This window comes from Rhinopithecus bieti, unplaced genomic scaffold, assembly GCF_001698545.2.
Source record: "Rhinopithecus bieti isolate Rb0 unplaced genomic scaffold, ASM169854v2 scaffold_23591, whole genome shotgun sequence".
NCBI lineage: Eukaryota > Metazoa > Chordata > Mammalia > Primates > Cercopithecidae > Rhinopithecus > Rhinopithecus bieti.
The window spans coordinates 677,162-689,886 of NW_016811463.1; the positions used below are offsets into that span (position 1 = coordinate 677,162).

The following is a 12,725-nucleotide window of genomic DNA, read 5'->3' on the forward strand; positions in this document are numbered from 1 at the left end:
TTTGGTACTCAGTTTATCCTGGAATTTAAACAATAGAATCCCAAAGGTCTGACTTTGTAGACCTCCAATTGCATGAATGATAGTGAAGAGAGACTACAGGAACTAATAAGAAGGTATGTCGGCATTCTGAATGACTTGACTTTTCATGTTTGGACTCATTTATCACTTTATTTATTTGAATATAAGAAATGGAGGACTGGTTGAATTCTGTATTATGACTAGAGAAGCTGAACAACTTTAATAAGTGCCATTAACCCATTTCATTAAATTTTGTCACAGTGGTGCATACACATGTTACCAGATTGTAAGGTATGTTCATTAATTAAAATTACACATCTTGAGGGCTTATCTGTTTCACTCACGCTCTTTAAAAATAATATGTAAATAATAAATAAAAATTAAACATAAATTTCAATTGAAAGTAAAAATGCTGAATGTTAAAACAAATGAAAATACTAAGATGAGATTTTTAGATCCATGTAATCAACAAGTTAACATTATACGGCCACTTCTACAGCTAAATTAACATGTAATTCTTCTAATGTGTAATGGTCAGGCAATCAAAAAATAGATAAATATACAGCATGCTGGAATGTTAAACAAAACTTGGACTATGGATTAGGAGACCTAAGATCTAGTCCCATTTTTGTTACATCTACCCTTTTGTCTGTAAGCAGGCTAATTATTTCTTCATTTGTGGGGTTTACACTGAAGCATCTCTAGAGTTTAGATTTCCAATTATCACTAGATTTCTAGGGCTACCCAAGTTGCTAATGTTGGACCACTGCACAAATTCTTCCTGAAATATACTGATTTACATATACTCCAAGAATAGGAACTGATATTTCCTGATACCCCAGCTAGCGAAATGTGTCCCCTGAAGCATCATTTACCTTAGTGATTTTATTGTGTGGTGTCCATGGAAATGTTATCTAAAGAATAATGATCATGGTGCATCCTTATTTCTTTTATTAACCCAAATGATATGGTCATCATAAGACCTGAGACACGGAAATTGTAGGACAGTAGAGATATTAATTAATGTCCTCAAGTTTCTTTTTACCACATAAAATAAAATTAAGTTTTCCATGGAAATAATGGGTTTGAAAATTTGTGAAATGACCTGACAAACTATCTCTGATAAGACAGTATCTCAAGGAAAATGATTCTGAGTTCTAAACAATAAACAATTTAATTTTGGTGCATAACTTATTTCTACATTGAAAGTTGTGTACAATTCCAGCAAGCTCCACTTACAGCTTTAACTCTACTTAAATTCTGTTACCACAAGTACTACCCTTTCTTCTAATTTAGAAAATTTAATGAAAATAACTCTGGAAAGCAAGGTTAATTTGATACTAATATACTTTCTTGTAAAATGTAAATTTTAAAGAAAAAATAGAAAAACAAGTAGGTTTATATAAATACACAAAGGTTAGTTCATACTAGTTTAAGTACTACACAATTTTGTTAAAAAAGGAAAATATATCTTTTTAGAGGAATGGTATAGCAAGTCTTCTTCAACCAACAGGTCAAACACCTGTTGTCCCACCTAATGGGACAACTTGACATTAGGTGCTTCCTGACATGATGTAATATGTAATGGAGAAGTTCTTGTCTAAAAGAAATATTTATACTGAACAAAATTAAGCCTTTACAGATATCTCCCAGTATAAAGAAAATGCAGAGATAAGAGCAATGAGTCAGATATTACCACCAGGAAACAACCAGACAAGTTCAGAATGTGGAACAATCTAAAAGACAAGGGTCCTGTGTTTTTAAAAAGTCAATGTCATCACAAAGAAAAGAATATTTGGCTGGGAAGTATGGAGAGAGGTGCTCTTTTAAAGAAAAAGACAGTCAAGAGATGCAAGCAATGTAATTTTTATATGTTGATTGAATGATGATTCACACAAGTAGCTACAATACATTTTGGACATAATTAAGAAAATTTAAATATGAGCTAAACATTAGATGATTGTAGAAAATAATTATGAATTTTTTTATCTAGAATAATGTGATGTTATGTAGAAGGATGTCCTTATACTCAGGAGATGCAAGATGAAATATTTTAGGGTGAAATCTGTAAGCTACTTTCAAATGGTACAAACGTAGACACAAACACACCAAAATACCAAAAGCGAATTTGGAAAAATGTTAACAATTGTTTTGTCTAGGTTGTGAGTATATTGGCCTTCATTGTACTATTCTTTGAACTTTTCCAAAATTTAAAAGAATTACTAATAAAGAGTTGGAAAAGTTGCACAAAATTTGAATATATTTAATGTCACTGAATTGTACACTTGAAATGGTTAAACTGTTAAATTTTATGTTGTGTATTTTTGACCAAAGATTTTCAAAAGTTGGAAAAAATCTCATGTAAAGAGTAATCCTGTGTTAACCACAGTCAGTGTCAATAAACTAGAGGTTTTGTGAGATCTCTAATTATTCACTTAAGGTTTATCCAGAGACACAATCTTCAAGGAAACACATTCTAGACAACTAAAGAAACTACCAAGTGATTGCTCTGGGATTCTGACTTTTTCTTTTAAAGCAATGGACCAAACTGTGCATGAATAATTTCTATCATTAGATGACACAGACAGATACTTTAGTAATGATTCAGTAGGAACTGTTAGTCCTAGTTTATGGGTTATATGCACAGTATATGGCTTTTGGGATCTCTGCTCCATTTCTGAATTTTCCATGAGAGACAGTACTTAATATTTAGCTTGGAATAAAGAGAAGCTAAAATGAGTTAAGTATTAGAAAATTAAATTTATGTGTAAAAGAATTCCAAGTAGATATTACAAAAATTTTTTGAACCACAGTTCAGAGGATATGAATAGATTCTAAAAGTATCCTGGGACATAACTGAGGTTCAACAAGTCAGGGCCAATGTTTCCCTAAAGACTTTTAGGCTGAAACCACAATTACAGGTCACTTTTAATTCTGTTCAGAACTCTTCCACACACAAAGCTGTGGGGACACTGTAATTCCTACTCACAGTGACTGAAAACGAAAGCCTGGTTAAGTACAAAGGGGGATTTTCTGCCAAGCTCAATGAAAGAAGGAAGTGGCAAGGGTGGGTACAGGATGGCCAAAATTTCCTAGTCTTAACTGTGGACAGCAGGATTACTTAAAGTTCTAAAAAATATTCCCAAATTAGGTCTTGTCACATAAGACACATTCCTGCCAAAAAAATATATGACAAGGATTGGGATATGGATGTGAGGTCAAAAGTGATATCTTTACATGTCAAAGTCTTAAATGGAATAATGTACTGAATAATAATAAAAAAATAATGGCAGTGATCTCTGTTTGGTCCTGGATTTCTGGTTGTATGTGTGTATGTGTCTGTATATAACTTTGGTTAAGCCAGCTAACACTTTTATGATACAGGTTCTTTAAGTGTTAAAATGTGAAAAAGGTCTTGTATTAGTCCATTATTATATTTCTAGAAGGAAACACACAAGACTGGGAAATTTATAAAGAAAAGAGGTTTAATTGACTTACAGTTCCGCATGGCTGGGGAAGCCTCAGGAAACTTACAATCATGGCAGAAGGCACCTCTTCCCAGGGAAACAGGAGAGAGAATGAGTGCCAGCAGGGGAAATGCCAGATGCTTATAAAACCATCAGATCTTGTGAGAACTCACTCACTATCATGAGAACAGTATGGAGAAAACTGCCCCCGTGATTCAATTACCTCCCATTGGGTCTCTCCCATGACATGTGAGGATTTATATGTGGGATTACAAATTCCCACAGATTGATGATCTGGGTGGTGGACATACGCCCAAAACCATTCACGGTTCCGCCTAACCTATTTAAGGGTTTTTGGCAAAGGAAAGTGAAATATTATATACCGGTATAATACTAGTACTATATATGTAGTATAGTATATATACACACATATAGTATATATGTATATATATATACATACACACACACATATATATATTTGTAAGTGTAATATATATTATTTATATATAATATATAATATATATAAATTTAGTACAGTGCTTTAGTTATTATTTAGTACTATGCACAGTAAGTGCTCAGTTAACATCATCATCATTTTTAAGTCATCATTATAATCATCTCAGACTCTGACACCGTTCAACCTTGTAACCATAGTGGTATGGAACAACCTGAGGGAGACCAAGGGCTGAAATTAACTCACTCATAGTGGGTTAGCAAAGAATATCATGACTAGGATAACAGAAAATATGACCTCTAGAATTTAAGATAGCAGTTTAAACCAGAAGTCACAAACCCAAATGCCTAAAAGAAGTTAGCAGGTACTATGCATGAGTAACTCAAGGGTGATGGTGCATATGTCAATATAGGTGATTAGTCAAGTCTGGGTTAATCTAGTAAAAATATGCCCCATCTGAGGAAGCAGCTGCAGTTCAATTCTAGATGACGGCTGAGATGAGAGAATGCAGGCTCTGTGTAAATGGATCTTATAAGTTTAAAGAAAATTTCAAATCCAAGATATTTTGTGGGGAATTTTTTGTTTCTGAAACATTGACACAATTTTACATACAATTGTGCAGGCCAAATAAAAAATTCTGCAGGCAGATCTGGTCCAATGACTAATTGGTGATCTCTGGTTTCTGGCTTCTTACATCATTCCTATCTAAGATTAGTACTGGTTCTAAAGATTGGGGTGAGATTGAGCCTCTGTGTTGGGGACAAGTAGACCAGAATAGTGTTGCTTGATGGAAATATAGTATGATATGAGTCAGCAATGTGAACCACAGATGTATTTTTGAATTTTCTAGTAGTCACATTAAAAACAAATAAAAAGAAATAGGTAAAATTATTTTAATAATGTATTTTATTTAACTGAACGTATCTATCACATTATTATTTTAACATGTAATATTAATTACTAATAAGCTATTTTGTATTTTTATGAGAAGTCTGCCGAATCAAGTGTGCATTTTACACTCACAGTACATCTTAATTTAAGGTTAACCATATGTCAAGTACTCGGTGGCCATATGCGGGTAGTAGCTACCGTACCAGAGAGCACCAGTCTAGAGCATGCTTCTCAAAATTTAATATTGCTATGGTTTGAATGTGTCCCCTCCAAAATTTATGTTAAAACTGGTGTATTAAGTGGTAGGGCTTTTGGAAAGTGATAAGTCATGATAACTCTGCCTCAGAAATGGATTAGTGTCTTATAAAGAAACTGAAGGGAACTAGTTTAAATCCTTTTCTGGTACCATCTTGGAAGCAGAAAGAAGGCCTCACCAAATGGCAATTCTGCCAGCACCTTGGTCTTGGACTTTCCAGCCTCCAAAACCATGAGAAATAAATTTCTGTTGTTTATAAATTACCCAGTCTGTGGTATTTTGTTAATAGCAGTACAAACTAAGACAAATAAGCATATGGAAATATTGAGGATCATGTTAATATACTGATTCTAACTCAGTGGTTGAAAGAGAGCCTGAGATGCTTCACTACGGGTTCATGGACTATACTTTGTGTATCAGGGAGCTAGGTAGTTGTGGTAAGTCTCCTACAGCTAGCAGGTTTTCGCTCAAAGTATTTCCCCCTCTTTCAAATTCAGTGAACCTCTGCTGAAGAGACTAAACTAATATTCTAATGAACAATCGCCATATTTGAATTTGGAAAAGCATTAATAACTTTAAAAACAGGCAACATTTTAATACTATTTGTAGAAGCCCTGGGTTCATTTACCGCTTTTTTTCCTTTTTAAACTTGAGAATCAGCCAATATGTTACCAGAATGCTTTCATAAGAATGCACTTAAGCACAGGATAAGTGCATATAATTCTAACTTCAGGGGCTTGGAACGTTAAACATTTTAATAAAACAGACAATGGGACTTCAAGGGAAATTTGACAATAATACCTTTCAAAGCTTTAGTATTTAAGGTCATTTTCTGGTCAAGGGTATGAATATTTCATGGAAGCTCTAAAAGAAACACAAAGAAAATTTTCATTTCCTCTTGATTATCCTATCTGAGGGATGGGTAGAGCTCTATAGGCAAGCTTTAGATCTTTGTTCAACAAATGCATAAACATGGAAATGTATGCAAATATATGTGGAGCCAAATATAAATGATTCCACATGGTACAGTTGTCCTTGGGATATAAAAGCTTAAACCAGGAATAGTGTTCTAGAGGTGAGCAGTGAATCAGAATGCTGAAGAACTTATCCTCTCTCATCACTGTTTCACTTACGAACTTTAGTAAGTGGTTTACTATTTATTTTATTCTCTCTCAGATGGTAAGAATAATGCTTGTCATACCCATATCAATAGGGAAGTGTGAAGGAACTTGAAACTGTAATCTACTATCCACTTATAATTACTCACAAGTGTGTTGAAAAGAAAGTACTTAATCTTAAAGACATAGTTAAGATGGAAGCTGAATTGAAAAGATTGCCAAGTGGTCAGGGCCCTTTCTACTGCTGCATTTCATAATAGTAGCAGCTGTCTATTGACATTTGTGTTTTCCACAGTAAAAATGCAAGACTAGATTCTAATCATAGACACAAGATGTTTGTCTCTACATAGAATAAAAGGCCATGCCAAAAGGTAAGGATATAGAGACATTATGAAATATTTAATTTTAAATTTTGGCTTCAGTTCTGAATCAAACTAAGTATGGAACTTCATATACCAAAGGGACTTTTTTTCCCAATAACAACTGCCTAACTACCATATTCTATATTAATACTGGGCAGTTAAAGATATAAAATCAAAAGCAAAACTATAATATCCTATAGGACAGTATATTTATGACTTCCAAAAAGGATGGAACTTATTAAACAAAATACAAAAGTGCAAACTGTAGAGGTAACGTTTAAAATGCATTAAGATGACTATCAGAACTTCTGATTTCTGACCATCAAAATCAATGAAAACAAATACAAGAAGAACTACACACAGAGAGATGATATTTTGTAATACACATAAGAGGCAAAGGATTAATCAGTATCCAAAATAAATAAAAGAATCGTATAATTTATAAGAAAAGAATAACTCACTTGAAAGAATAGGGAAAAATCTTAACAGGTACTTTACAGAAAGAAAATCTGAACAGCCAATAAAAGATGCCCAATCTAATAAATAATCAAGTAAATAAAAATTAAAACCACACTGAGAGATCATTTATAACTCACTACAGTGGGAAAGAACAGTTTATTAATATCTTGTGTTGGTGAGGACGAGGGTTAACCAGATCACTTATACAAGACTTCTCATGGATACAAAATGATACAACTACTCTGAAAAATAATTTGGCATAATCTGTACGCTCTTTTGTGTTTCTGGCTTTGAATTTTCTATAAATTAAAAAAATATTTATTTTGTATTTCTGCATGAATTTCTTTCAAGGTAACCAAATAAGTGATAAGGAAAAGATTTTCTCCATAGAAGAATTCAAGCTAAAAACTCAGGATAAATAATAGAATTATAGATTCATTATTTATTTATTTATTTATTTTTNCATCAATTCATCATTTATATCATGTATAACTCCCCACTGCAATCCCTCCCTCCTCCCCCCTCCCCATGATAGGCCCCAGTGTGTGATGTTCCCCTTCCCGAGTCCAAGTGATCTCATAGTGATCTCATTGTTCAGTTCCCACCTATGAGTGAGAACATGCGGTGTTTAGTTTTCTGTTCTTGTGATAGTTTGCTAAGAATGATGGTTTCCAGCTGCATCCATCCATTATTCAACCCTTAGTAAAAATATTTAGGTGGCTTTCAATAATAGATGCTAACACCATTGGGTGAAATTTTATGGAAAAATCTTGTAATGAAGTAATTAGACTGGCATCACCTGAACCTACTGATTGAGCTCAGGAGATCTAAAATTGGGGCAATACTCAGTATAGAGCATCACACATTAAAATTTCTTACTTAGAAAAAAATTATACTCCATTTTATCAAATCAGTTTATAGGGAATAGAGGAACATAGACAGTAGAACAAACAGCATGATTTTACTGGATCAGTAAAATCCAGAATGTGAGACATTTGAGGACAATGTTTTTTAGGACCTGGTTTCTCCAACAAATCAATAATGTAGAAGATAAAGAGAATGAGGGGGACCATTGTAAAAAATAAATAAATAAATAAATAAATAAATAAATAAATAAATATGTGCAAGAGGTCAAGATATAGTAAGATGAAATACAATATCACTTAAATTTTGATTGGTCAAATAAACTATAAAAAATAAATTAGACAGTCAATTAAATTTTATTAAGGGTGAAAATGAAATATGAACTAGGTATTAGATGACATAAGGAAAGTATTTTGTTAGGTATGATAATGTCAAGATGCTTTCTTTAAAAATGTCATCAGATAAAGATCCATGCTGAAGTGTTTGCAGGTGAAATGAGATATCTTACATTTCCTTTAACAAAACAAAGCTGTTAAGATAATAGAATTCAGGGTTTTTAATAAATTATTAGTTATAAAGGTGGTGACGAAAAACAAGAGGTCTAGGATAACATCTGGATTTTGCCTTTGGTTTCAAGGGTGGTGCCATTTACCAAGACAGGTGATACAGAAGCAACAGCAGGCTTCAGAAATTAAAACGACATTAATTTTGAGCATAAGTTTTAAGAGTCACAAAGGGCTCGATTGTGTTTGGAAACTATAAATTATCAGTAGCCATCCACAGCTTTGTGAAATTTCCTAAAATTTCCTTCAGCAGTACCCAGGGGTGTCGCAACAAGTGCAGTGGAAAAAATCTCTGGATCAATCTACTTTGGAATGTTAGTAGGTCAGATACAACCAAAGACTGAAAAGACATGGGCAGTGGGGATTATTGCAAGAGAGAAGTTAAATGAAATGTTATCCTAGGTAGGATAAAAAAGAGCTAAGTCCATTAAAGTGGTGATGGGAGTCAGGCTCGATGACTGACGCCTGTAATCCCAGCACTTCGGGAGGCTGAGGCCGGTGGATCACCTGAGGTCAGGAGTTTGAGACCAGCATGACCAATATGGTGGAACCCTGCCTCTACTAAAAATACAAAAAGTAACCAGACATGGTGGTGTGTGCCTGTAGTCCTAGCTACATGGGAGGCTGAGACAAGAGAATTGCTTGAACCCAGGAGGTGGAAGTTGCAGCGATCCAAGATTGTGCCATTGCACTCCAGCCTGGGCGACAGAGAGAGACTCTGTCTCAAAAACAAACAAACCACAAAAGGGTGATGGGTAAGGAAGTCTTCAGATAATATCAGTAAGGGTGGATAGAGGATAACAGGCATCTCAGAAGAGGTAGGTATTATTATAATCTTCAAATAATCTGAATATAGCAGTGGAGAGTTAAAGCATAATGCTGCTACTAATTTTGGGGTTACATAGTTAAATAAGAGAGAATAAAATGTTTTAGCTTGCATGCTATTTAGAAGGGAGTAGAAGAACCCATCTGTGAATAGATTGGCAGTGTAGAGTAGATGCTAGGTGATGGACAAGAGTTCTAGAATAAAAGGCACTGGTCGGTAGTAAAAAGAATGATGGATGGGAAGGAATGGGTGTCCCAGAATAGGACACAGATGAGAGAAATGCGGGTGAGCTGATCAGGGGCCAGCTATTTGGCTGGCAACCAAAGAAAAGTGGAGGAAAACATGTTAGATGAGCTGCTCTTGAGCCTTAGGGGCAGACCAAGTCCCAAGTGCTGCAAAAACCTCATGAGGTTAACAAATTTTAGGCGCTACTTATCATTGAAAAGGAATGTCACTGGGAATTTACTTATCTTGTCTCTGAAAAATCTTTTTTCTCAGGCTGTTAAAGGAAAAACCATGCATCTATGCTTATTCCTTATTTTAAGAATTATTTTCGTATTAATAATCAGTTGTATCACATTCCTATTATGTATACATTAGCATTTTAGGCGCAATGTAGACCATAAAATAAAAAGTCTTTGTTCCTGCCTCTAAGGGTGCAAGAATTATATATAATTCACCTTATATCTGTAGTCCTTGGAAGGAGTCTTTTTTTTCCACTAAAGTAGACTTCGAAATCTTCCGTCTTTAGCCTGTGGGCATAGTCGATGTATCCTGATATCTCTTGCCCATAAGAATTTCTGTCACGAATAAAGATCACGGACTGGTAGCACAGAATAGGGAATAAGACAAAAACATAAAAGAGCTGATTTATTATAGAATGCCATAGGATAGAATGATTTAAAACACTAATATGAGTGACCTTAGGAAGCAGGGTTTCTGAAATAGTGGTTATAACATTGAACAGATTCTTTTCCCCCACTGCACCTAAAAACACACATTACTGGCCTGGCACGGTGGCTCACACCTGTAAGGCCAGCACTTTGGGAGGCCGAAGTGGGCAGATCACGAGGTGAGGAGATCAAGACCATCCTGGCCAACATGGTAAAATCCCATCTTTACTAAAATACAAAAAATTAGCCAGGCATGGTGGTGTGCACCTATAATCCCAGCTACTCGGGAGGCTGAAGCAGGGGAATCGCTCGAACCCAGGAGGCAGATGTTGCAGTGAGCCAAGAATGCGCCACCGCACTCCAGCCTGGTGACAGAGCAACATTCCATCTCAAAAAAAAAAAAAAAAAAAAAAAAGGACTCACAATATTACAATATTCCATTTGAAAAATGAAAAGAACAGAGATGCAATTAACAAATTAACAATTAGTTGTTATTATGCTGATAGTTTTATCTTGATTGCCTACTCTGTTTAGTATTGAATGCTGAGAATACTGTGCTGCAAGTTTTTGGTTAAGGGGAGAAAGCATTGTGATGGTTTAGTTATATATCCCACTGATATGGCAGGAGGAACTAGCATTCTTTGTTATTTCTGTGTGCATTCTTATACAGACTTCAATCCTCAGCCCCTTTCATTTTGCCCATATAACTCCATGTAAATTAGTATCAATTTCTCCATGCTTTTAAGCCACTTATTTCTTAATTTACGCAGCACAAATTAGAAACAAATAGTAACTCAGAGACTTCTTGAGACTCACACTACAGACCAATGTCTAGAAAGGCTGCACCTCCTTAAACAAGGACATGAGCCATAATTTTCAATATTTCGTATGTATTCCTAAAGGTACTTGACATCTTTTCACTATCATAGTTGCTCCCGATGTCAGTTATGTCATATTAGGACACACACATACACACACACGCACACAGAGACAGAGACAAAGACAGAGAGAAAGCCCCCTCCCCATGGAATTATATTAACAGAAAAAGAAAAATTTCCCAATGTCCTCCCCACTGTCTTTAAATGAGAGATAAACCAAACTTATTTCTCCAGCAGAATGGCAGACTAGATATTGTGACTGACTTTCCTACTAAAAACAAATAAAAATTCTGAATAAAATCTAAAACAATAACTTGTAAAACGCATTGACGCCCTGGCAAGGAAAAGAAATATCCAGAGTCCAAAAACTAAGTGAAAGCAGGAACCCAGAGAGGAGAGCAGGGCCTTAAAATAATCTTTGTTCTGAAAGCATATGCCCAACCTCAGGGAACTGGAGCAAGGTTTCCATGACCTTGTAGGGTGGGGATGCAGGAAACAAATTCTATCTTTCAGAGACAGAGGCTTATAGAACTTATTGCCTCAACAGAAAGCTGAGAAATCGAAAATGCATGAAGTACTATCTTCAATGAATCCAGAAAATATAAGAATTATCCAAGAACAGTACGCCAGGGAAAATTCTTTCCAGTGAGCAAAATATGAACTTCTTCAGACCAAAAAAAAAAAAAAATAATGAGGTACTTGACTAACAAGATCATTGCTCAAAGAAATTCTGTAGGATATATTTCAGGCAAAAGGAATGATTCTAGCTGTCGAGTCAAAGATAAAGAAAAAATAATAATCAAAGAAAGTTGGAAATATAGAGGTAAATAGAAACAAATATTGACTGTATAAAACAACAATAATGGCTTCTTAAATAAAAAGAATAATGTGTTTAAAATGTTTGAAATAGACATATGTTCGGAGGAAGTGATTAAAGTGTTGTGATGTTCTGGAATTTTTCAGAAATGAGGGCAGATGTATTGATCCATTTTAGAATTTGATAAATATGTGTGTATAAATCTAGGATGATTATTAAGAAATAAGAAATAGTATATATGACCTTTAAATTATAGTGGGATATATAAAGTTAATCAACCAATTAAATAGAAGGCAATAATGAAAAGGAAAATTATAGAAGAGTCAGGAAAAATAAAATACACAAAATGTAAAGATAGTGCCATGGGTTCAATTGTGTCCTCCCCAAATTCATATATTGACACCCTGAACTCCAGTACCACAGAATTGACTGTATTTGAAGACAGAGCCTTTTGAAATGAGAATACATTACAATGAGCATTTTAGGGTGGGCTCTAATGCAAGCTGACTGTGTAAATGTGGACACACAGAGAGATGCCAGGGTGCATGTGCACAGAGTCAAGACTATGTGAGGACATAGCAAGAAGATGGCCATCTGCAAGGAAAGCAAAAAGAACTCTCATAAGAAACCAAATCTGCCAACACCTTCAATTATCTTGGACTTCCAACTTCCAGAACTGTAAGAAAATAAAATTGCATTGCTTAAGGCATTGTCTGGGGTATTTTGTAGTGGCAGCCTTAGCAAACTCATACAGATTATAACAAGTTAAAATAATTAAGTAATTGCAATAAGTATAAATGACTAAATGTTTAAATTAAAAACAAGCTTATTAGCATATATATATATATATATATATATA

At 34.6% G+C, this 12,725-nt stretch overlaps 1 protein-coding gene across 1 annotated transcript in view; it reads right to left on the reverse strand.

The window, feature by feature from the left end:
• Positions 1-12,725, reverse strand: part of CFAP299 (cilia and flagella associated protein 299) — a 136,736-nt gene that overhangs the window by 85,704 nt on the left and 38,307 nt on the right. The window contains exon 2 of the mRNA XM_017893944.1: positions 9,959-10,101. Coding sequence (XP_017749433.1) covers positions 9,959-10,101 — 143 coding nt within the window. The remainder of the gene's footprint in view (positions 1-9,958; positions 10,102-12,725) is intronic.